General features: G+C 42.5%; 1 protein-coding gene across 1 annotated transcript in view; it reads left to right on the top strand.

Moving 5' to 3' along the window:
* Positions 1–8,222: 8,222 nt before the first annotated feature.
* Positions 8,223–22,870, top strand: part of RASA1 (RAS p21 protein activator 1) — a 66,040-nt gene continuing 51,392 nt past the window's right edge. The window contains exon 1 of the mRNA XM_052775791.1: positions 8,223–8,736. Coding sequence (XP_052631751.1) covers positions 8,252–8,736 — 485 coding nt within the window. The 5' untranslated portion in view covers positions 8,223–8,251. The remainder of the gene's footprint in view (positions 8,737–22,870) is intronic.

The raw sequence follows: 22,870 nt of genomic DNA, 5'->3' as shown, positions 1-22,870 counted from the left end.
TTGATTATTATTTTCCTGTAACTGGAAACTTATGTGAAATTTTAGAATTAAAAACTAAATAATTTCCTCTGTTACTATTTTATGAGCTCTGCTATACCAATATTCCTTGAAAGGATCAATATATAGCCATTTGCTACCTATATTACAGCTACATCTGGAAATAGTCTATTTAAATTTTACTCTTGAATTGTGCTATTAAGCAAGGATATCAATTTCCGCTATCAATGCAGAATGTGAGTCTGCTGAGTAATAAGTGCATTGTAGTCTTTTGTTGATTTTTATAGCTTATGCATATAATTTCATCTACAGGAACACCTGTTAGCTATGTCTGACAGAAATATCCTTTACTTAAATACAAGATATAGGTAGGCAGCTTATATTAAGTCATTGCAACTAATAACCACAAACTGAGAAATTATTTTATTGAAATTAATGAGAATTATATATTCTTCTATAGCGTGATTAGCTGTTTGTTGAAAAGTGTCAGGGTAAACAGCATGAAAAATTGCCTAAGCTTGAAATGAAAGACAGTCCTCCACGCAACGGCTGGGATTATCCCGCATAGGTTACACCATGGGTCTCAGAGGAAGTTCTGTAGGTATTACAAGTGTAATCACATTTTCCTGTTTGTTCATTCTTATCAGACTTTTTGCCTTTCCCTAGCTCCTGTAAATGCACCTATACAAATATCCAAAGGATATCTAAACAGCTGCAAAAATACAAAGAGGTTTGTCAACGTGTAAATTTTTGTCCATCAACAGTCAGAGATATGCTGCATAAACCTAACGTCATTCATCACTGAGAACCCTTATGGAAGTTAGCTGTTATTAATGAAGCAGGGAAAATTATTACATGCAAAATATTTTCAAATTCAAAATGGGAAAAAATGCTGTTTGTCCTTTGAAACTCAGTTTTTCATCTCTTCTCATGGAAAAAACTTAATAACTAACAAATCAGCTTCCAAAAATGAGGATACTTTTAGCATTGCTTAAAAAATAACAACATAACTGTTCAGTGTACCTATAAATAGAGTCACTCAATACTTACAGGCTCAGGACAGAATCCATACGTGCTTTATGTGAAGGCATAAATTATAAATACAGATATGTATAAATAGACAGGTTTATCTCGCATTCAAATATTGGCAATAATACGGAATTTAAATAAAAGGACCACAGTCTTTAAGTAAGACCAACAAAGCATTCATGTAGCACTTGTTCCTATGTTACTGAAGTTAAAGGGGTGTTTTGCCATGGCCTTTCAGGGTCGTAAACTTCTGCACTCAGAAAAGAGGAAAAACGCTGGTGCTGCTTAATTAACTATTATATACTAAAAAAGACAGCCAATCTGTCAGAGAGGATACTGATAAGGACAGAGACACACATGAAAAATCACTTATGAAAAAATCATAAGCAGTTTTTCAAAGCAAATAAAATAAATGTTCTTAGGTGTGCTTTTTTTCATCTTTTTTTCCCCAGTTTGTTATGATTTGCTTCTTGCAAATTTTCCTTTGGAAAAATACACCATTTGCATGGCTGGTCTATTTTCTGGGCCCCTTGTGCACTTATGGCCTTGCAGTTGCTGCTCTATTTCAGGTAGAACATGCATCGTGGCAGCTACAGCTGCCATGCAGTATTATATGAAAAGCACGCTCCCACATGCCTTTTGTGTGCCAAGACAATATGCCACTACCTCTGTGACTGAAACTTACCTCTTTGTTGTTTTTTCATCTATAACACACTTAAAATTTATAGATGGCAATTATGTAACAATAGCTTTCTCTGGAATGCCAGATACATGACCCACAGTTTGGGTTCCACTTACTGATCAGTTTCATCCAGTCTCTAGACTAGTTCCTGAATTTTCAGGTTTCTCTGTAAAATAAATCACAACACTGACAATTCCAAGTTAGTACCAATCCAGGGCTGTGTAACACCATACTGCACAGTACAATGCTCTGAGAACAAGCCAGCACAGGTGCACCTGGGACTGAATGTGCTATGCCTGAAATAACACGCCGGATCTCTCAAACATACCACTTTGTCCATGTATTTTGCCAGATACGAGCTGATAGTTATTGAGAACAATTACAACTAGAAAATCTAAACGTAAGAACCAGTAAAATTTTCATTATCTGTGCCTATTTTTAAAACATCTACTGCAGGAGTTTTACGTGAAGTGCTAGGACATCAGTCTAAACTTAGCAGGTAAAATGGATGTGAAAGCCAAACCATGGTGGCTTTTCTAAAAAGCAAAATCCTGCAACGTCGTAAAAAGCCGTAGCAAGGGGCATCAGTGAACATGCATTTTCTCAGACGCATACAAAAATGATAGAAAAGTATTTGTCCACAGGAAAATACAGTAATTAGAACAATTTGTGTATTCTGATGCACTACTTCATTGGTCTTGCTCTACACAATTTCATTCTTTTGCACTTTCTTACGCTATGTGTACTTTTAATGGTGTTAGCCTTTACAGGCACATTTGCACAGCACTTGGTTAGGATTCATGGAGAAAACCCAAACATTGTCTGCTTCATTGCTGTAGGTCTGAAAGAAAAAAAATTGGGCACTGACTTACTTACCAGGCAAAGAGCAGCAGCAAACAAAGCTTTTGACTCTCTGTTAGTACAAGCCAAGGTGTGGCCAGGAGGCTGTGCAATGCCTCCAGAGTGCTACTGAATACTGCTACTCTTGCTTAAAATGGTTGCTTCTGAATAATTCACTTCCTGATATACTGTATGACCTAAGATGAATATTCATCCAGATGAAGATAGTATGTTTCTGTATAGTATGTTTCCGTGGGCATGTCACAAAACACCATGTTAAATTTCAGGAAGGCAGCAAATGGTCTAAAACTAGAAATGTATCAAACTGAAAAATGCAGTACAAAATACACAGTACTTTGAAAATTAATTGGTAATGTGGTAATAATTAGAGTAAAATATATACTGACATCCGTGTACTACACTCAAAAAAAAAAAGAAATGGATTTTTTAAAAGTCAACTATACAATAATTACTCTTTGATGAAACTAGTAAGCTGTGCACAACATTTAAATGGTATAGCATAGAAACCGTACGCTTTCTAATTCTCAAGAAAACCACAATGCAACAGGTTCTGAGCAAATCTGTCAAGCCGTACAAATAATAAAGGTAGGAAAAGTATTTCTATCAATGTTCATGACTGGAATGACTAGATTGAAATATGGCCAGACTCGGATCAGCAAGGAACAAGATTTGCCAGGAAGAAAAGATTCTGAGCCTCAATGTCCTAACTAACATAAGGCTTCAGACTCAAAGATGTGTTGTGCTGAGGCCGAGTATCGAAGTGCTAATATCAATTTGTTTCTGAAAGGAGGAAGATTTGCTGAGTGCACTGAGGGCTCATGGAAAGGGCCTGAAATACCACACATCTATTTACACCAGCAAATCCACGAAATATGCAAAATTAGAGGAAAAAAAAGACTTCTTTTCCAGATGCAGCCTGAAGTGGAGTGAGACAAGTGAAAACCTATGCCTCTATGTAATGGTGCTGTTCTAAAATTGAAAAGAGAAAGTGAACAATTACAGGCAACCATACAAAAGCTTTTAAGACATTTTGGAAGGCAGACAAAAGAAACCAAAAGAACAGTATCACAGACTAATAAAAATGATTACCTCAAGGTAGTTGTTGACATGTATTTTTGCATCTGCTTAAGAGACAAAAATAAAGGTACTGGTCCAGCAGTAATTTCTTAATGAATTTTAAAGTCATATACATAGTGACTCCTAAGATAGGATACAACTTCTATTAGTATGGGGATTATAGTCCTTTATTTGGGTTTAATTAATCTCCAGCTTAAACATTTATTTGAAAGGATATTGAACTACACAAGAACAAAATAAGTAGGGACAAAAGGTTACGGAAGAGTTTTGAGTTTGAGATAGATCATTTCTCGTGTGACAAAAATGTTCTTGTAAATCAATAATAATCAGGAAGTCATTAAACAATAATAACATTTGAAAATTGTTGATCTTTTAAAATGAAGGGAAAGATTTTAAAAATAGCTTATCATTAACGATCTATTCAGAGATTCAATACAAACAAAATATTCAATGCAAACAAAAGTTTCTAATTTGTACCATGAATGTGGGAGAATTGACAGCACAGACCCAAAATTAAATATGCAGACAGTGATGATGACTGTTCAATGATTACCTCATGATAACCAGTCTGGGAACATAGTCAGCTTTATTCAATAACAATAAAAGAAAAGATAAACATGATGGAAGTAAAGAATTTAACTTACAGGAAATAACAATATCAGTATTCCAAGTTCTTGCCCAGACTCTGCCCACCTTTCCACCTCCTCAGCAATACACGTGGCCTCCCTTGGGGTTATAACAGCTATGCAGGTAGGAAGAATGAGCACTCACTGTGTAACTGTTTTATTATATAGCTGTGGGAGTACAGGGGAACAACTGGAACAGCTGGAGCATTCCAGCCTCTTCATTACAGGAAGGCTGCTTTCTTATCACTCCATCCTGCAACAGAAAGATTGAAAATTCCCCTGTTGCTATTTATTTCTGAGATAGTGTAACACCTTTGGAAAAGTGGAAATAAACTGCACTCAGGCAGAGAGGAGAAGCAGGTTTTGTGCTGAAATAAGGAGTGAAAGTGAAGGTTACATGGTGTTTGTATCCATGATCCACACAACACCTTCTCTATAAATAACTGAAATACTGGGTCATTCACTTTACATGGCTTTTCATCCTAATAAGCATCAATGTTTAACAGCTTTCAAATCTTGTAAAAAAACCTAATTAATCCTCTGACACATCTGTGAAACAGCTTCTTACTTTACTGCTGGAGAAAGCGTAACCTTGTTCAAATGACTTGCCCAAGGCCATGCAAATCAGTGACAAACCCAGCCTGAAAACTCCAGTTCTTAATCACGTACCCAGCTGCCTGGGTCATCTCACCACTGTCACCATTCTTACGGTACGTACTACTGTATTAGCCCCAACCGTGTATGAGTGATATGGCACAGTATCCTATATAAACCAGGGCCTCTGATTTAGTAACGTAGTTCAAAGGCCTGAATGCCACTGTAACTCCCCCCACACTACACTGGAAGACATAGCTTCAGACCCCAGTGCCTTTGCGGCATGAACTAGATCTATGAAGGACACCTGCTGTCACTATTAACAAAATAACAGCAATTATGGCTGCATCTACTCCACAGCACCAAATTAAGCGTCCCCATGGACACGCATGGGGTCTCAAGCTGGGTGGCACAGACCGCCATGCGACTCCACGTGGGAGCACTCCTGGTCTCCACAGCAGGGTGGCTGCACACAGACTACCAGCTGGGAAGGGTGCCCGCCATACCTCTGCCGCCGAGCCTCACCGAGCTGGCGGTATGCTCGGAGGCATGGCAGAAAAGGTCGCTACGCCCTGGGCTCTGCAGACAATTGTATTCAAGCACCTGGCAACTCTCAGTTTTATTTACAAGCACAGGCACAGGCTGTGTTAGTCCTCCACAGGCAGAATCCTGTGCTAAGAATTTTATTTACCATAAATCAACAAATGAACAGGTGGTTTTAACGGCAGCGTTAACAAATGTGCAGCAATGTACTTTTATGTGTCAGACTCAGTTTTGGGCTTTCTACAGATTGGTCTTCAAATTAGGTCAGAAAAATCGCAATCTACCTGTGCTCTGACACTTCAATACTGGACCAAGGTAAGAGATACCAGACCCAACAGCCAGCAGACAAGAAATCGTGTGTATTCCCAGATTCACCATCCTGCAAACTGACTCTAGGGAACACGCACATCGACTTTTCAGAGAGTCTAGCCTGACGCCATCCACACAGCAAGGATGAAGGACTAACTATCCTAGCATCACTTATACCAGGGATTTCAGAAAAAGATGTATTTGCAAATGCACAAGAAGTATCAAGAAAAATATCGTTACGCTTGTTCCTTCATTCAAGTATATTCAGGTAAATAAAGCCCCACGAAGGCTTGTGTAACGGGAGCCAACTTGCAAGCCTCAAGAGGAAATGCAGGGTGATGTGTGCTACCCGCAGCGCCAAGCGACCTGGGGCAGACAATTTTGCCTGCAGAGTGAAGAGAAATGGCGTGTCAGGGGCAGAGATGCAACAAACAGCTTGGCTGATCTTACTAGAAGCTCTCTTCCTGTGGAATCCTTGCCAAATTTAGAACTGCTCTACCCAAAATAAATCTCCTGAAGGGGTGCCACAGCCACATTACCCCCTCCTGCAGGAAATTCTTAGCACAGCTGTCCTTCCAGTCCCCACACATCCATACACATGCTCCTGCCCTGGAAAGCAGTTAGAAAAGCCTGCCTCATAAAGGGAATCTCACAAATATTTACACTGTATTTCTGTATTTAGGCATATCACTACTACAACAGCGACAAGGCTGTGTTATCATTTTATTTAGAAATCTGTGAGGGAAAGCAAACAGCGGTAAATAGAAACCTACAGAGACAGCAGGCTATAACATTATTTGAAATCACATTTATAATACTGAAACATGGTAATGCAAAATCAAAGTTGTAAGAGACTGACATTGAAACTGCAATTTCTTAAACAGAAAAATGGCAGGGAGTGAATGTATTACAATGCTGTAAACCGAGGGCTTGAGCCAGCTTCTCCTTTCACTGACACTGGGCACAAACCCAGCATAATTCCATGGATCTTAGTGGTGTAACTGGAAGAAAATTTTGCCTTTAGAAGGCAAGATATGAAACTTCATTTCAGCAGATAGATAAAAAGAGGTTGGCTGGAGAGCTGTGAAAGTGGGAATAGTAGTTTGTTTTAGTGGCCTCAGGAAAAATTCACTTAATACTTTTGGGTAATGCAAAGCTTTGAAAACCTGAATGTTTAGATGCCTTCTGAGAACTCTCGAGAGACATACAAGTGTCAACGTGCTGCTATTTGTCAGCTCTTTTAACACCGGGATAGGGGTGGGGGTGGGGGGTAAAATCAAGAGATACCTACATATTATATTGCCTGGCAGTGTTTGTGACACGGTGTCTTCTTGATCACAGAAGTACTTACGTGTGAGGTGAAGCTTATGTGCCAAGTAAACCCACTTAAGTTAGCAAAATTATTAATGACAAAGTTGGCCTTGGGGGGTGTGAGAGCTTGCAGGCTTGAGTAACGAGAAAAAAAAAAAGTACAATTTCAAGAAAGTGCAGAGTAAATACCTACTTAGTAGCAATGGAGTCGCGACTCTCACCAGATAAACAGTACCTTGTAGACTCGAGGATGCGTTTTTTTTTTTTTAATTCCTGGTGCTAGAATACCATGCCTTTGCCATAACATGCAAAGGAAAGGGTCCTTTTTAGGCGCATTTCCCGGAGAAAACCCACCCCAGCGAGCAGCTTGGCCACCCCGCGTGAAGGTGGCCAGGCCCAAAGGCGGTCAACTGACGGTGGATCTTTCCACACCCCGCGGGTTTCTGCCCCGAGGCCCCGGCACGCCGGTGGTCCGGCCTCTCCGAGGCGGCCGGCCGGCCCCCCCCTCCCCGACGCCCCCGACCGAACCCGGCCGGAGCAACGCCGCCGAGCTTCGCCCTGAACACCTTCCTCCGGCAAGGCCCCACCTGCGGCCCGCGGCACACCGCCGGCTGAACGGCCGGGCCGAGCCGGACCCCCCCGCCCGCCCAGCACCTGCCGCCCACCCGCCCACATTTGGCCCCTTTTTATTTCTTTTTTTTGTGTGTGTGTGCGTGTCCCCACCTCGGGAGCGTTACCCCACTTTCCTCCCGCCCCGGGGGTCCCTCACACGCCTTCAGCCCTCTAGCCCACCCGCGCACGCGTGTGTGAGGTGAGGTTGCGGGGGCTGGGGGGTGCGCGCGCGGTGGGGCGCAGCGCGCAGGCGCGGCGCGGCGCGGCCCGCCCGGCTCCCGCGCGCTCCCGGGCCGACCGGCGGGCGGGAGGCGGGGTGAGGAGCGCGGGTCCGCGGGAGCCGCTCCCCTGGCGGCCGCCGGGGGCCGAGGCAGGCGCGGTGGGGCCCTGCGGAGCTGCCCTGCGCGCCCAGCCCCCGCCCAGCCGGGTATTGTTCCCAGCCCGTCTCCGCCGGGGAAGTTTTGCCCTCGTCCCGGCTCCGCTCCCCGCCGGGGCGGGGCGGGGGTGGGGGGTGGGGGGCGGGGGGGCCGGGGCCCCTTTGTCGCCACCTCCCCGGCGTTCGGCGGTCGGCGGAGGGGGGGGGGGCCGGCGGGGGGGGGCGAGGCTCAACATGATGGCGGCCGAGGCCGGGGGTGAGGAGGGCGGCTCGGTTACCTCAGCCGGGACGGCGGGAGCCGCCGCGGGCGCGGAGCCGGGGCGCTACCCCGCCGTGTGCCCGAGCAGGGGGCCGGGGCCGCAGGGTCCCTTCCCGGCCGGCTCCGGCGGCGGCGGCAGCCCGGGCGCCGGCCCCCCGGGTGGCTCGGCATTGTGCTCGGTGCTGGGGCTGCTGGAGCTGGGCGTGGGGCCTGCCCCTCCGGCGGCCGGTGGCGGCGGCGCCGCCGCCACCACCACCACAGCGGCCGGCCCGGGGCAGGGACCGGAGGCGGCCCGGACAACCGATCCCGGCACCGCCGCCTCCGCCGCCGCCTTCCCCCCGCTGCCGCCGCCCCCCTTAGCCGGGGGGCTGGGAACTGTGGACGAAGGGGACTCGCTGGACGGGCCGGAGTACGAAGAGGAGGAGGTGGCCATCCCGCTCAACGCGCCCCCCACCAACCAGTGAGTAGCCGACGCCCCGCCGGGGTCCGCCACGCCCGGCCGCTCCCCCCCCCCCCGCCCCGCCGGCCTCCGAGGAGCGGGGTCCGCGGCGCAGGGCCCCCGCCTTTGCCCGGTGGAAAGTGTGTGTCGAATTCCCGCAGAAGTTTTGTGACATTCCCCCCCCCACCGTCCCCGGTTCCGCTGCAGCAGGAAGGCTGCTCCGCCGGGAGAGTGCCCGGGGACGGGAGTCCCGCGGCGGGCAGAGCCGGTGCCCGGCCCGGCGGCGGCTGCTGCTCGGCGGAGGGGACAGCCCTCCTCCGCCTGCCCGCTTGGCGGCCCGGCCGTGTGCGGGCGGCGGCGGCGGCAGGGAGGTGAAGCAGCTCCCCTTCACTCGAAGGTGGTGCTCTGGGAATAACTGGGGTCAGCTCCTGGAAAAAAAAAGGCGCTCTGGTTTAGGGTGTTTTTTTTGTTTGTTTGGTTTGGTTTTTTTTTTGCGAGCTTTCATAGCGATACTGCAGGCTGCCAGGAAGAGTGAGCTATTCCGGTTGTGGTTTAACTACCTGTTGGGGAGGCTTTTCCAATCTCCGGTAGCGCCGTAGTCTTTCTCAGAAGAGCCATAAGCTTTATTTTTCTTAAATAAAAGCTAACAAAAATGCTTTCCGTGGCATAAAATAACTCACATACCCTGTCATCATTTTGTATTGCATTGCTTTCTACTAAAAAAAAAAAATTTAGCTTTTCCATTTCATACACAAACATAGCTAAAGTAATGCACACGTGTTTGGTCCTTTTTAAAATTCAGGGAGTCTTGAAACGTGGATTTAAAATGAATTAAAATTCTGCTTTTTAAAGTATTAGCAGAGACGCTATTTTTATAAATAATGGCTAACTGATTTACTGCTCAACCAATTTAAAATGAAGTTGGTTTTAGTTAGGTTGTGTTCAGAGAGAGGAGGCAGTTGAAAAAAAGAAACTGTAAACCTGCAGTTAGGTTTTATTACACTTATCCATCCATTAGGTTAATCGGGACTCCTGCAGTGCTGGTAATAGAAAGAATCTTGCACTAGAGGCAGACCGGTTCTGTGTTTATGTTGTGTGAAACATAAGATCAGATAATGTTACCTAGAGTTCGTGTAATTAGTAAGTACTCGAAACACAACCTTTGGATTTAACTGTAGAAAGTCTGCAGGTTTATGTAAAGCACTTGCAAGGCTCGTATTAGAACAGAAAATAGCCCTTGAGCAGGTACAATATTCTGCCCCCAAATGAAGTTGCTTCAGAGGATTAAATTGCTTCCATCAGCACCTAGGAGTATGTTGTTCCTGAAGTTACAGCGAGTATAGTCGATAATTTAGGGTTTTGAGGTACAGGGTGGCAGATGTATTCAAGATAGAGGTCAGAAAGTTAATCTGCAAACCCATCTGAATTTGGGTTCCTTTTACGTTCTGTCATAACTCCACTGTCAGAGAGTTAACTTCTGCACTATTTCACACACTTCCAAGATTTCAGGAGCCATTGCAGTTGTATGGAGGACATAAAAGGTAACATTATAGGATTTCTTTTAAATTAGTCTCTCTAACCTTGACAGGCTTCCTAGTAATCCTTTATTCTTTTAATTTCTGGACTTCTTGTGGAAGTTTGTAGACATTAAGGCCTTGTTTTGTGAAGATGGTGTTTGAATAGTCTTAGGCTTGTAGAATTCCCTAATGAGCTAGAAATAGGATTAAGCAGATTTGACAAAGGATAAGGAGGAAAATAAAATCAAAAGTTACTTCTTCAGTGTTGGGTGCCAAATCAGTGAGATACAGAATTCTGCTCTTTGGTTTTCTCTCTGGAAGATCGGACTGCTTCTTCTGTTAGACCCGGCTAAGATCCCCATAGAACTGAGGAAGAAGCCAAAAAGCAAGCTGCTTTGAATTATTTTTAGGAAGTGGGGTAATTATTTATCGATAATCACCTGTTTGATACTAAATGATTGTTACCACGTCTACAATTCTGAGTGGATTTTGCAGTCAGAATATTGTCGTGTAAGTCACGTGCAAGCATGATGGCTAACTTTCATGAAAGAGGATGTTAGATTTCTGACGAAGAGTACATGCTAGGGGAAGACTGCAGAGGCCCTGATTTTTGTTTTGGTTGGCAAGGCTACTTACCTTAGTCAGACAAAGGGGACATTGAAGTTTTTGCGGGACCAGGGCATAGCTCTGTAGTTAAATGTTCTTCTCTTCAAGTTTCTTTAATACAGGAACATCCAAGAAATAAAATAAATTTAAAAAATTGAATCAGAAGTTCATACCTCCACATATTTAATCTTTTTCTTTGCAATTTTATCCTTGGTGTGTGACTTTTCCATAAAAAAAAATTAAGTTGGCTGATTAAAATGATTAGAAGCCTTTTTCCCTTTCATTCATCTCTTATTTATTTTATACAGCATCAGCTTTTACCGTTCTCAGTTAAGTCATTTAAATTGGCCATATGTCGATAGTAAATTGTATCCTTTCAGTCCCGCTGTTTTATTTTGGAAGTGCCCTTTCTTTGTAGGCATACCATCTGCTTCTATGGAGTTGAACTCCTGATTGATTACCAAAAACAAAGATCAGTATTATCTACCATCTTATATAAGGAAAGGTCCAATATAAGTCTTTAAGAACAGTAATTGATCTTGCAATTTAAACTTGGATTAAATTTCTCCAGTTGAATGTGATTACAAAACTGTTGTTCCATTTGTTTAAATATGACTGCCAGCTCTACCCTTTCCCACTTCCTCCTAATTCATTCAGTTTTTATAGGAGGCATGCAGGGTTGGCTTGATGGATAATTCCATGATTCTGTGAAATGTTTTTTTTGTCTTAATTGCTTACAATATGTTATGCGTACATCAGAAAATTGAGAGTGCTCTTCACTCCTGGCCTTGTTTTATGTGATTATAAAATTACTGTTCTCCCCTGTAAGAATAAAAAGGCATTATTTCTTTCACAACAGTAACGACTCACTAGGCTTCTTTGCCTTCCCATGGACATGCATTGCATTTCAGGGTTAACTGAATGGTTGGTTACTTGACTCCAAACAAAAGCATCTGGTAAAGTTGCTGCTGGTGTTTCCAAGTTCATACTCCAATCTTAGATTAGACTTTTAAGTATAAAGTAAAATGAAGCTTTCTGCATAAACTTAGACACAATTTATCACCTTTTCATCTCCTAACTTGTTTTGCAAATTAAAAAAAAAAAACAAACCCAAAACAGAAAACACAAACCAAACAAAATCTGAGTTCCCAGTTTGTAAGCGTTAGGCCGTAAAGGTGTTACAGATAAAATGTTTTTTTAAACATGAGTAGCTCTTAAATACTGTATAGTTGACATTCTGGCTTTCACAGTAACTAACCTGAAGAGATGGGAAGTAAAGCAGATGCAAGTTCTGCACTTCCCATCAGGATGCTGTAAATATAGTTTGTTCGGGGTAGTCAGGATGTGTTCATCTTTGCTAGCAAGCACCTAATACACTTAATTTCCTCTTCTCTTTTCCATGTACCTAAGGAAAAGGGGAATATGACTTCTCTTGGTGTTATTTTCTTTAATTTTCTAGCAGTGGGAGGAAATTGTTAGCATGTAACAGGTTCTCTTTATTCACAATATCCCCAAGTAGCCTTGATTTTTGTCTTTGATCCAGAGTGAAACTGACTCAAGGCTTGTCTATTCTGTGTGTGTGTGGTTTTTCATTTTTCTGGAGCACAGCAGTAGCGCGTTTATATTGTAGCTTAATGCTAGATGGGAGGCGCAGGATGCTAGGGAATAAAGTGGGCAACTCTGTGTTTCTTTTGGTCATTTTTTTTCTGTGCTTTCTGCCCTGTTTTCAAAGCTCGCTGATGGACGCTGAAATAGGGTAAGGAAATACCTTCGTATTTAATGAATGAATGCTATTTAACTTGGTTGTAAACCAGCGGTATGTGGAATAGTTCAGTTATTTATGTATTTGATTAAAAATCTTAGTTGACAAAATTATTTTAGATCCTAGTGTTCCATTAAGGTGGCAAAAGCAGTTCCACTGTACTCCAGCAAAACTGATATTTTTCTTACAGTGTTTTTTGAGCAGTGGTTATCAGTTTGAAATAGAAATATTTGAAATCAAAAGCTATCATCCATTCAAAGTGAGATAGGCTGTCAAAATACCGTCTGTTTAAAACAGATCTTACCCAAAGCAGATGTATTCTTACAGTCACTCTTGGTGCCTGTTGAGGCAACATAATAGTGAGAGAAAGAGCTGAAGATAGAGAGATGGATAGAGAAATATTACATAAGCATGGATTGCATGAAAGTAGAACATTTTCCTACCTGAACGTAGTGTGAAGTTCTATTTTTTTTCACGACTGTTGAAGGTGGCAAGTCTGGTGTTCTGCAGCACTTATTTCAGTAACTCATGAAAAGGAATTTTTTTCTGAATAATGGCTGCAGGCCCTTTTCCATACTGATGAATGAATCTGTTGCACTGAAAACTGAGGGCAAATAATATTGGCATGTTCAATTAGGTACTGTATAAACAAAAATGAAATGTGGTGTAACTTGATTTTAGTGTATGAGGTTTCTGTTTAGCAGTTAATGTGGTTAGCAGCTAAACTTTTCTAGATAATGAATTTCTTTATTAATTCCTGTTCTCTATGGAAGGGAAACACCTTCTTTTTCTAAAGCTGATAGGTAGTGTATGGATTTGGCCACTTACAAAACAGACCTGAATAGAAATCTGGGTTTAGCTCTGGCTGAATGTGTGGTGTTAGAAGTGCTGTCTTAAATGAATGGCTAAAAGCAGCAGAGTAGAATCGTGCCTAACCATATATAGGAAGTGAAGCAGTAAGTAAACGGAGTATGTTAGGTACATATATAAATGAAAGCTTCAGATGAAGAAAACCAGAAGTAGAACAGCATTTGATGCCGGAAAAAGTTTGAGGAGGATTTTTCAGTAGTTCAGTCAATATTTCTTGTTAACATCAGATGATGTAGTTTAGTTTAAACAGTGCATGGAGTCTCTCGATCTGCGCTTTATCTAGTTTTTATTTTGTGTCGTATGTTGACTCCCAGAACTTCAGTGTGGGACTTATGCACTTCATTTACTGGCCTACCCTATTGCGAAGCATGATATTGTGCCATATTTATTCACCTTTTCTTATCTTAATGTTTTGTGGCTGGAGAGTGGGGAGGGGCACAAATTTTATCTGTGGGGGCATGGGTCTTTTCAGTGTAGGACCCCATCTGTTGAGTCAGATGTAAATTCTTAGGACTCCCGTAGTAGTTTCCCTGTTGCTCACATATCTTTCTTTCTCCTTTAACAAAACCAAAAAATATCTTGGCATTTGTCTCACTGGTAGGCGCAGTAGGAGGGAGGAGAAGGCATGTTAACGTTCTCTTTGTGCTGCATAGAAGTATTGCAGTGACACGATGATGCCTTCCTCTGTGTCCTTCCGGAGTGCTTGACAAGTTTTATATACTTGTCCCATTTTATATACTTTTATATACTATGTAAAGACTTCAGGCAGTCTTCAGTATTTTTTATTTTTATGTAAAATATCTGCTCTATCACTCTGGAGCAGAAAAAAGTTGAGTCTGTCTTTAAATTATGTTTTGTGTTGAAGGTGGTGAGGAGTAGTCAGCATGGATTTATGAGGGGGAAATTGTGCTTAACCAACCTAACAGCCTTCTACAATGAGGTCATCGGCTCAGGGAGAAAGGAGGAGAGTTTACCTCAACTTTAGTAAGGCTTTCGACACCGTCTCCCATAGCCTCCTCATAGACAAGCTGACAGCGTACAGGTTAGATAAATGAGCAGTGAGGTGGATTGAAAACCGGCTGAACAGCCGGGCCCAGAGGGTGGTGATCAGCAGCACGAAGTCCAGGGGGAGGCAAGTCACTGGTGGTGTTCCCCAGGGTGTACCCAAGGGCCAATACTGTTTAACATTTTGATTAATGACCTGGATGCTGGGACAGAGTGCACCCTTAGCAAGTTTGTAGACAATGCAAAACTGAGAGGAGTGGCTGAAACACCAGATGGGTGTGCTGCCACCCAGAGTGACCCGGACAGGCTGGAAGATTGGGCTGCCAGGGATCTCGTGAAGTTCAACAAAGTAAATGCAAAGCTCTGGCACTGAGGAGGAGTAACCCCAAGCACATGCTGGGGGCTGACCAGCTGGAAGGCAGCCCTGCAGAGAAGGATGTGGGCGTCCCGGTGGGCAGAGCCAGCAACGCACCCTCATGGCAAAGGCGGCTAACAGTATCTTGGGCTGCACTGGGAGGAGCGTTGCCAGCAGCTTGCGGGAGGTGGTCCTTCTCCTCTGCTCACCACTGGTGAGACATATCTGGAGTGCTGTGCCCAGTGCAGGGCTCGCCAGTACAAGAGAGACATGGACTTGCTGAAGTGGGCCCAGGGCAGGGCCACCAGGATGATGAAGGAAATGGATCGTCTGTCAGACAAGAAGAGGCCGAGAAAGCTGGGACTGTTCACCCTGGAGAAGAGGCAGCTCGGGTGGGTCTTATCCGTGTGTACAAATACCTGATGGGAGGGAATGAAGGAGAGGGAGCCAGACTTTCCTCTGTGGTGCCCAGTGATGGGGCAAGAGGCAAGGGAAACAAATTAAAGAATTTGAAATTCCATCTGAATACAAAAAAAAAAGCGCCTCTTTTTTATGGTGGGAGTGGTCAAACAGTGGCAGATGTTGCCCAGAGAGGTTGTGGCGTCTCCATCATTGAAGATGTTCATTACCCAAGTGAACATGGCCCTGAGCAACATCTGTAGCTGTCTCTGCTTTAGCAGGGTGGGGAGAGAAGGTTGGACTAGATGATCCCAGCAGTCACTTCCAACTTGAGTGAATCTGTATATGTCCAAATATACTATTTATAGTTGAGGATCAGTGTTACAGGACCTATTTGCTGGAAAATGTTACTTGAAGTAGAAAGGAATAATGTCAGAGGCAGTAGCTAATAGGGAAGACTTTAAAGGAAAGGACAAGAAATCCTTAGGATCGTAAACAGAATATTTCATTATTTTCTATGTAGCAGATCTCATAATTTCTGCTGTAAAAGCTCAAGAATTTGCCTGTTGAAAAAAAGAAGTCTTTCTAAGGTAGCTAGCAGTGCTGCTTAAATATTTACTAAATTTGCTTGGAATATCTACCTTTTCCTTCTAAAGTATGTTTTTATTACAATTATTAATGTGTACAAATGAATGTATACAAACCAGTGTTGCTAAATTAAATTGAAAGCTCCAGTCAGTGTTCTGGTAAGTTAGCAGTCTGATTCTTGTGATGATCAGGCCCTAAAAAAGTCATTTTCATCTTCAATGTTTGGTATTTGCAGCTGCTTCTGAGGCAAACTTCATACCAAATCAATTCTTTTTGTTAGGGTTTTCTTTTTTGTTAAACTGAAATAGCAATAGTTGTTCATCCTCAAGTGCTAATTTTTTTTTTCCAAGTATACAGTTTCATCAGGGTTGGAATATATAGAATCATAGAACCATAAAACAGCCCAGGTTGGGAGGGACCTTGAAAGATCATCTAGCCCAGCCTTTTGTGGGAAAGGGAGTGTAGCTGAGATTATCTAGCAGCCTGTCCAGTTGTATCTTGAAAACCTCCAGTGAGGTTTTCCTCCCTCCTTGGGGAGGTTGTTCAAGTGAATGATTGTTCTCACTGTAAAAAAAAATTTAACTACTGAATAGTGTGATGAGGTCCCCCTGAGCCTTTTCTTCTTCAGGGAGAAGAGGCCTAACTCAGTCTTTCCTCACAGGGCAGGTTCTCCAGCCCTTTGATCATCTTTGTGGCCCTCCTTTGGACCCTCTCCAGTCTGTCTGCATCTTTCTTGAATTGTGGGGACTGGAACTGGACACAGTACTGCGGGTGCAGCCTGAAAACTGGTAGAGTGGGTTGATCACGTCTCTACCTCTGCTAGCAATGCCCGTGTGGGTGCAGTCCAGGATCCGATCTGCCTTTGCTGCTGTAGTGGCACGCTGCTGACTTCTGATCATTCTGTTGTCCACCAGGACCCCCAGGTCCCTCTCAGCAAGGCTGCTCCCCAGCCACACGGATGCCAGCCTGGACTGGGCTCTTTGGTTATGTCATTCCCGGTGCAGAACATTGCACTTGTCTTTGTTAAACTTCATACAGTTCTTGCTAGCCCACGCTTCCAGCCTGCCCAGGTCTCTCTGTAAGGTGGCTCTCCCTTCTGACGTGTCTAGCTCACCACCCAGTTTGGTGTCATCAACAAACTTGGTGAGGGTGCTTTTAATCCCATCATCCAGCTCATTTATGAAGATGAACAACGTGGGGCCAAGTATCAATCCCTTGGGGACCCCACTTGTGACAGGCTGCCAGCCAGAGTACAAACCACTGATCACCACGCTCTGAACGCAGCCCGTGAGCCAATTTTCTTCCGATCTTGCAGACCACCCATCCAGTCTGTATCTTGCCAGTTTGTCCAGTTAATGTTGGTGTTGAGATGTTAACTGTATGTAATTATATGTGAAGAAGTTGAGTATGTAGCTACATGGGACTATTTAAAACATTACAGTTTTCTGTTAAAGATTACTGTCATTGGCTCAGCAGGGGTGGGTATGTGATTTTCTTATTAATAGCTTCTTAAAGATACTTGGACAAGTTCTGTAAACTTCCCCTTGCAGAATACACTGCTTTCTTTTCTGGAGTAGTTTCCAGAAACCATCTAGGTTTAGCTAGCCTTTGATAATCAGCCCAGGAATTGTATGGTAATTCTGTGTAGATTTGTGGAAGAAGTTTTTCTAAAGTGTTGGTCTCTTTTTTTGTTGTTAAGATTTTATGTCCACCTTTTGCTTTCCATAAAATTATGCATATGTACATAAATGTTCAGCTGTACGTAGGACACGCACAAAAGGTTATTCAGTCTGTGGTTTACTCACTGGGTTTTGTATGGTTATTTTACAGATAAAGTGCATCATCTTTTTCTATACATAAAATTTAAGAGTAACCGTAAATCAATCAATTCCTGTTTTATGTTGCCACCTGTTAGTAGAGTAACATTAGAGACGTTACAAGATTCAAGCCTGGATACTTGCTTAATCTGGAAGATTAAGGAATTGCTTGCATTACCTTCTTGAAACCACACCTTTTCCCCAGATTTTTTCTTGCATAGATTTTTGTGCTTTCTAAGCATCTGTGGAGACATTTTTTTTGTTGCTGTTCTTTCCACACCTTGGCAATAAAAGGGATGCTAGATAAATTTATTTATTCTTCCAAAAGCAAAATGTTACCAAGCCTCTGTAGTAATCATCCGATTCTATATTCAAGTATAGAAACAGGTTTTTTTTTTCCTTTCCTTAGTTGTACACACAGTGTTTTTACGTCACACTGTTGGATTTGTTGTGTATGGATTGTACTCTCCAGGTTATATTCCCTCACTGTTGTTCCTAGTGCATGTGGGAAGAATTGGACATCTTTTAATCCAGGCATTGTATCTGTCTTTGATTTCTAGTGTATAACTGTCAAGGTTTTCTTGTTATAGAAAGAGTTATCTATCCATGGGTGCGACGCACTTCTTTAGAGAGGCCTTCCAGCTTGCAAGAGGAGGTGAGCGTGGAGCACAAAACAAAAACCTATGCTTGGTTAGAGAGGGTGAGGTGCAAGGAGGAGGAGAAGGAAGGTGAAGGAGCCTCTGGTACATGTAATGAGGTTAATGGCAGACAAGATGAATGTCTTAGAAATTTCTCAATTATTGCCAAAGAGTATCTGCTGATTTGTGTAGCAGTATTGTTTCTGTAGTAGTTACTCTTAGTTCAAACAGAAAAAGGCGTATTTTTCACTTGAGGGCCTAAGTAGGAAGCATGTGAAAATGGTAAGTTTCTTGCTAAAAGCTTTAATGAGTTCCAGAACTCACTTCCTAAGCTGATCCTTCAGGAAGAAAATGCAAGCTGTTTCAAGAGCTATTTTTCAGCCGGTTTAGCTACATTTTGCCTGCTTATTGGTGGCTCTTGCGAAAATGAGGTAGGCTATTGGTCTTTGTTTCAGTAAATATGTATCAGGTAGGATTGGAAGAGATCTTTTGGCTATGATGGATATTACGCTGTTGTCACATCTCTGTCTCTTTTAAAGCTTATAGCATTGTTTGTTACAGCAGTTGAAACTTTTAGAACCTTTCTTACCCTAGTGAAGTCATTTAAATGTATTCCTTTATAACTGTATGCTTATCTTGCTCTTTCATCTTTGCATAGTCTTTTTGTTAAGATGTACTGATGTTTTTGGTTAATCTGTTTTCTTTTAGCCCAGAGTTGATGTAAACTCTGCTGAAAGTGTTCTGATGGCTTCTTTTGGGGGTGTGTGTGAGTCCCATGGTTAACAGGTTGTCACAGCTGCTGTACTGATGAGTGCCTATGGTAGTGACTTTCCACGGTAGTTGGCTGGTTCCTAGTCTTGAAGTGCAGCACGGTTCAGTTTTCCACATGCTGTTTCTAAGAGGTTTTGGAACAGTCAAATGAGAAAAGCAGAATTATTCTTCATTAGGCTTACATGGGTATGCCTACATGCATTGTACGGCCTCTTAGAAGAATGCATAGGGATGCAAAAGGGATAAAACCCCCTCCCTCCGTTCCCTAGAAGAGTATGTAACACTCACTTACTTGGCTTCAAGTTAGTTTCAGCTCTTGTTTCATTATCTTAAAGGTGCATCCAGTGTAGTAGTTGATAGGTATTTGCAGAGCTTTTTCTGGCAGGAAGTTCTTTGTGATGTGGAGAACTGCAAAGACTTGGTCAAAAATTGGTAACTACTGAATAGTAACTAATAGGACAGAAGAAGGATGTGAATTTACTAAAGTTTGAGTGAAACTTAATTTAATGTCTACAAATAATGTGCATAAAGGAAGTAGTACAGCCTTACAAATCTGACAGAGAAGGGGGTAAAGTGTTAGAAGGCAGAGTCTGGATAAAAATGGTAAAACTAAGAATGCTGAGAGAAACTGTAAGACAGAAATTGAAGTTAAACAGTGAATAGGAGCATCCAGTCTTCACATGGAAAGCTTGAGAGGGGGTGGTTGATGTTAACAGGATAAGAAGAAACAAGTAAGAATACAGGATATTTTGTTGTGGTTTTTTTTCTCCTCTGTCTTTATGAAACTGTGCTTGAGATTCCTGTGTGCCATGAGAAAGTGAGGATTTTCCCAGTTCAAGGTAATCGTCTTTGCTCTTTTGCCTCTAATGGGAACAGAGCTTGCATAGTCTCTGGGTGATAACTAGAATCTGTAATGTGTGAAAGGTACTAAGGCAGTGACCGAATTGATGGAGGGGAGCTCTGACCATGACTCTTAGAAGTTCTCCATTCCTCTTACACGTTTTGTTGAAGCAGCACGGTATGGCTAAGAGCCTTGAGTGAAGTGGATATGGCATTTGATGACCCTTTTTCCTGTACACCATAACTTTTTCTAGACAGAAATAGAGAGGCCTGCAGCTATTATCAACATCTACATTTGTACTAAGTTGCTGAAAAACACTTTTACTCCCCTTCAGCACTTTCTCCTGCATTACCTCCTCCCTAACCTACTGCGTTCCTAACTAAAAATTGCAGCGTGCTGTAACAGCAGAATCCTTTAGTGGAACAACAAAGCTTTGTAATATTTGCTTTTCCCACATGTAAAAAGGAAATATGTAAATAAAAGGATTTGGTTGAACAATGTGACATGCTTCCACACACAATAGCAGCTGCCTCCTTCCAGATGGCAAATTCGCCATCTGCTACCTCTTTGTGAACAGCCTGGGCCTTGCATGGACCTTGTGTAGTGTCCATGTTGAGGGCCAAAAGTCCAGTTACTGTACCATGAGCTTGCTAAAGGAATGCAGTGTAGTTGCATTCCTGCTCACAGTAAACAGTGCTGGCTGGGCCCAGTGAGGCTGGTGTCACTGAGTGTCAGGTACCCAGCACGTTCCATGGAGTGAAGGAAAATTAAGGAGCTCTCGTTTGCAGACCAGAGGTAATGGCTCTAACTGCGGTGCAACTCATTTCATGAGGTTCGTGACTTACGGCTTACGGCTGTCAGCCACACAACGTGGCTGTGGCTGTAGTGTAGGGGCAATTCTTCTGCGCACTGTATGTTGCTTGTGTGGCTGTATAAGCTGTCTGTGATGTTGTGTCTGCATTCTGTCTGTTTGCTGTAATTAAGATTGTGATACATAGGGTTGGAGTTTTGAACATGCTGCTTTCGATTTAAACTGGCAGATGGGAGTATTTTCTTGCACAGCTTCTGACTAGTTTGTGAAACAGGGAAGCATATTATTGGTATTCTCTTAGCAGCAAAATAAAGGTCGCAATTTAGGTAACAATTTTACAAGTTTGTTACAGCAGTTAGACAGGTGGTCGTGGAAACAACCACCTAAATTGTAATCTGTAGTTAGTAAGACATTTTATGGTTGAATCGCTCCATAACATTCTGTTGCAAGGCTACTTGCGCTTTCTCTTTTAATGCATCTCATAATAGCTATTGTATTGTCAGGGCACTAGCTGTGATTCAGAATGTCATTTAATTATGTTTGCTCAAAACACTGTGAAAAGAGTGGATTGTCAGCATTTAAAAATTTGCAAAGTTAATGTTAGAAATACAAAAGTGTTCGTAGGTAGGACTGGGCAAGCAAGCAGAGGAGACTGACTAGAAATGATAGCGATCTTGTCTTTGGCAATGATGGAGGATATAAATCTAAGTTACGGTTTTGAGTGCACACATTTGATAAGTCACAGCCACAGGGGCAACTTTGTATTTATGAACAGCTAGGCAGGCTTTTTATTTGATACCTTTCTATCCAAACCTTAATTCCTTTCATGAGACTCCTAGTGCAGTGTAGGTAGGAGTCCCTTTTACATCTGTTCAGAAGCTGTATTTGATATAAATCAAGAGATCTGGTTAAGTGTTGCTTCTGACTGTGAACATATTAAACTTCAAGCTGTTATGGTTGCAAAATGCCAAAGTTGTTGATCTTGACCTATAAAACTTTAAATGGTGCAGAGCCTCCAAAAGGGGAGGGGTAGTTTCTTGTGATGTATTTTTGCAGAAACACTGAACTCAAGCTTCATTGAGATGCCTGACTGAGGCTTAAAGCCAGAGGATCTGGCTTTATTTTATTTCAGAATATATGATGGCCTGGTCCTCTCCTTCAGAGTGTTCTGCACTCTTTATTCTCTTAAGAAATTACAACAAGTAGGACAGGTTCTGTAGTCATTTCCATTGTACTTTCTTTGGATAGCATTGAGAATTGGAGGGATCTACCTTTATAACTGATAATACAGCATAAGTGATCTTAACATTTTTCACTGAAAGTGCATGTATGAATTTTTGCTCAGTACATTAACCAATATTCACAGAAAAATTGATCTATGGCTGTATTTCAAAGCAAAAAAAAATCCTACAACCTTTTAACAGAAGTATTAAAAAGATAATGCCACTCCTTAATTGAGCACTTGATATCTTTAAATCAGATCGAGTACTGCAATTTTGTAAAATAATCTTTACTGTTTGCTATCAAACTACTTGAAGATAACAATACAACATTGCAGAGTGCATCTTCATATAATATTGAAAAAGGGTGATAGCTGGATGAAATATAAGATGTGCACTTCTAAAAATGAAGTCTTTCAACACTCTTACGCTATATATTGCTTGGATATAGTGGTTCTGTCTAGTCATGAAACTCTGCTCTCTGGAAAAACGCAGTTATTTCTCAACAAGCATTTTGCATCCTCTTAATGGTATCTTAAAAGCTTGTTCTTAAGTGTGTATCCTGTTTTTTAAAGGTGTGTGCTATCTACAGAGGCTTCCTGAGGATATCACTGGAGCTGTTTTCTGCTGCCATTGCTCAATACTGACTACTTTACTGTCATTTGTACCTTCATATCAGTTGGTAGTTAAATTCAGTGTTAATACTTATTTCTGTAGCTAGTGGTTGTCCTGGTTTCAGCTGGGATAGAGTTAACTGTCTTCCTAGTAGCTGGTACAGTGCTATGTTTTGAGTTCAGTATGTGAAGAATGTTGATAACACTGATGTTTTCAGTTGTTGCTCAGTAGTGTTTAGACTAATGTCCAGGATTTTTCAGCTTCTCATGCCCAGCCAGTGAGAAAGCTGGAGGGGCACAAGAAGTTGGCACAGGACACAGCCAGGGCACCTGACCCAAAC

Source organism: Harpia harpyja, chromosome Z (genome assembly GCF_026419915.1).
Source record: "Harpia harpyja isolate bHarHar1 chromosome Z, bHarHar1 primary haplotype, whole genome shotgun sequence".
In the NCBI taxonomy this organism is placed as follows: Eukaryota; Metazoa; Chordata; class Aves; order Accipitriformes; family Accipitridae; genus Harpia; species Harpia harpyja.
This window is presented reverse-complemented; position numbering and strand designations above follow the sequence as displayed.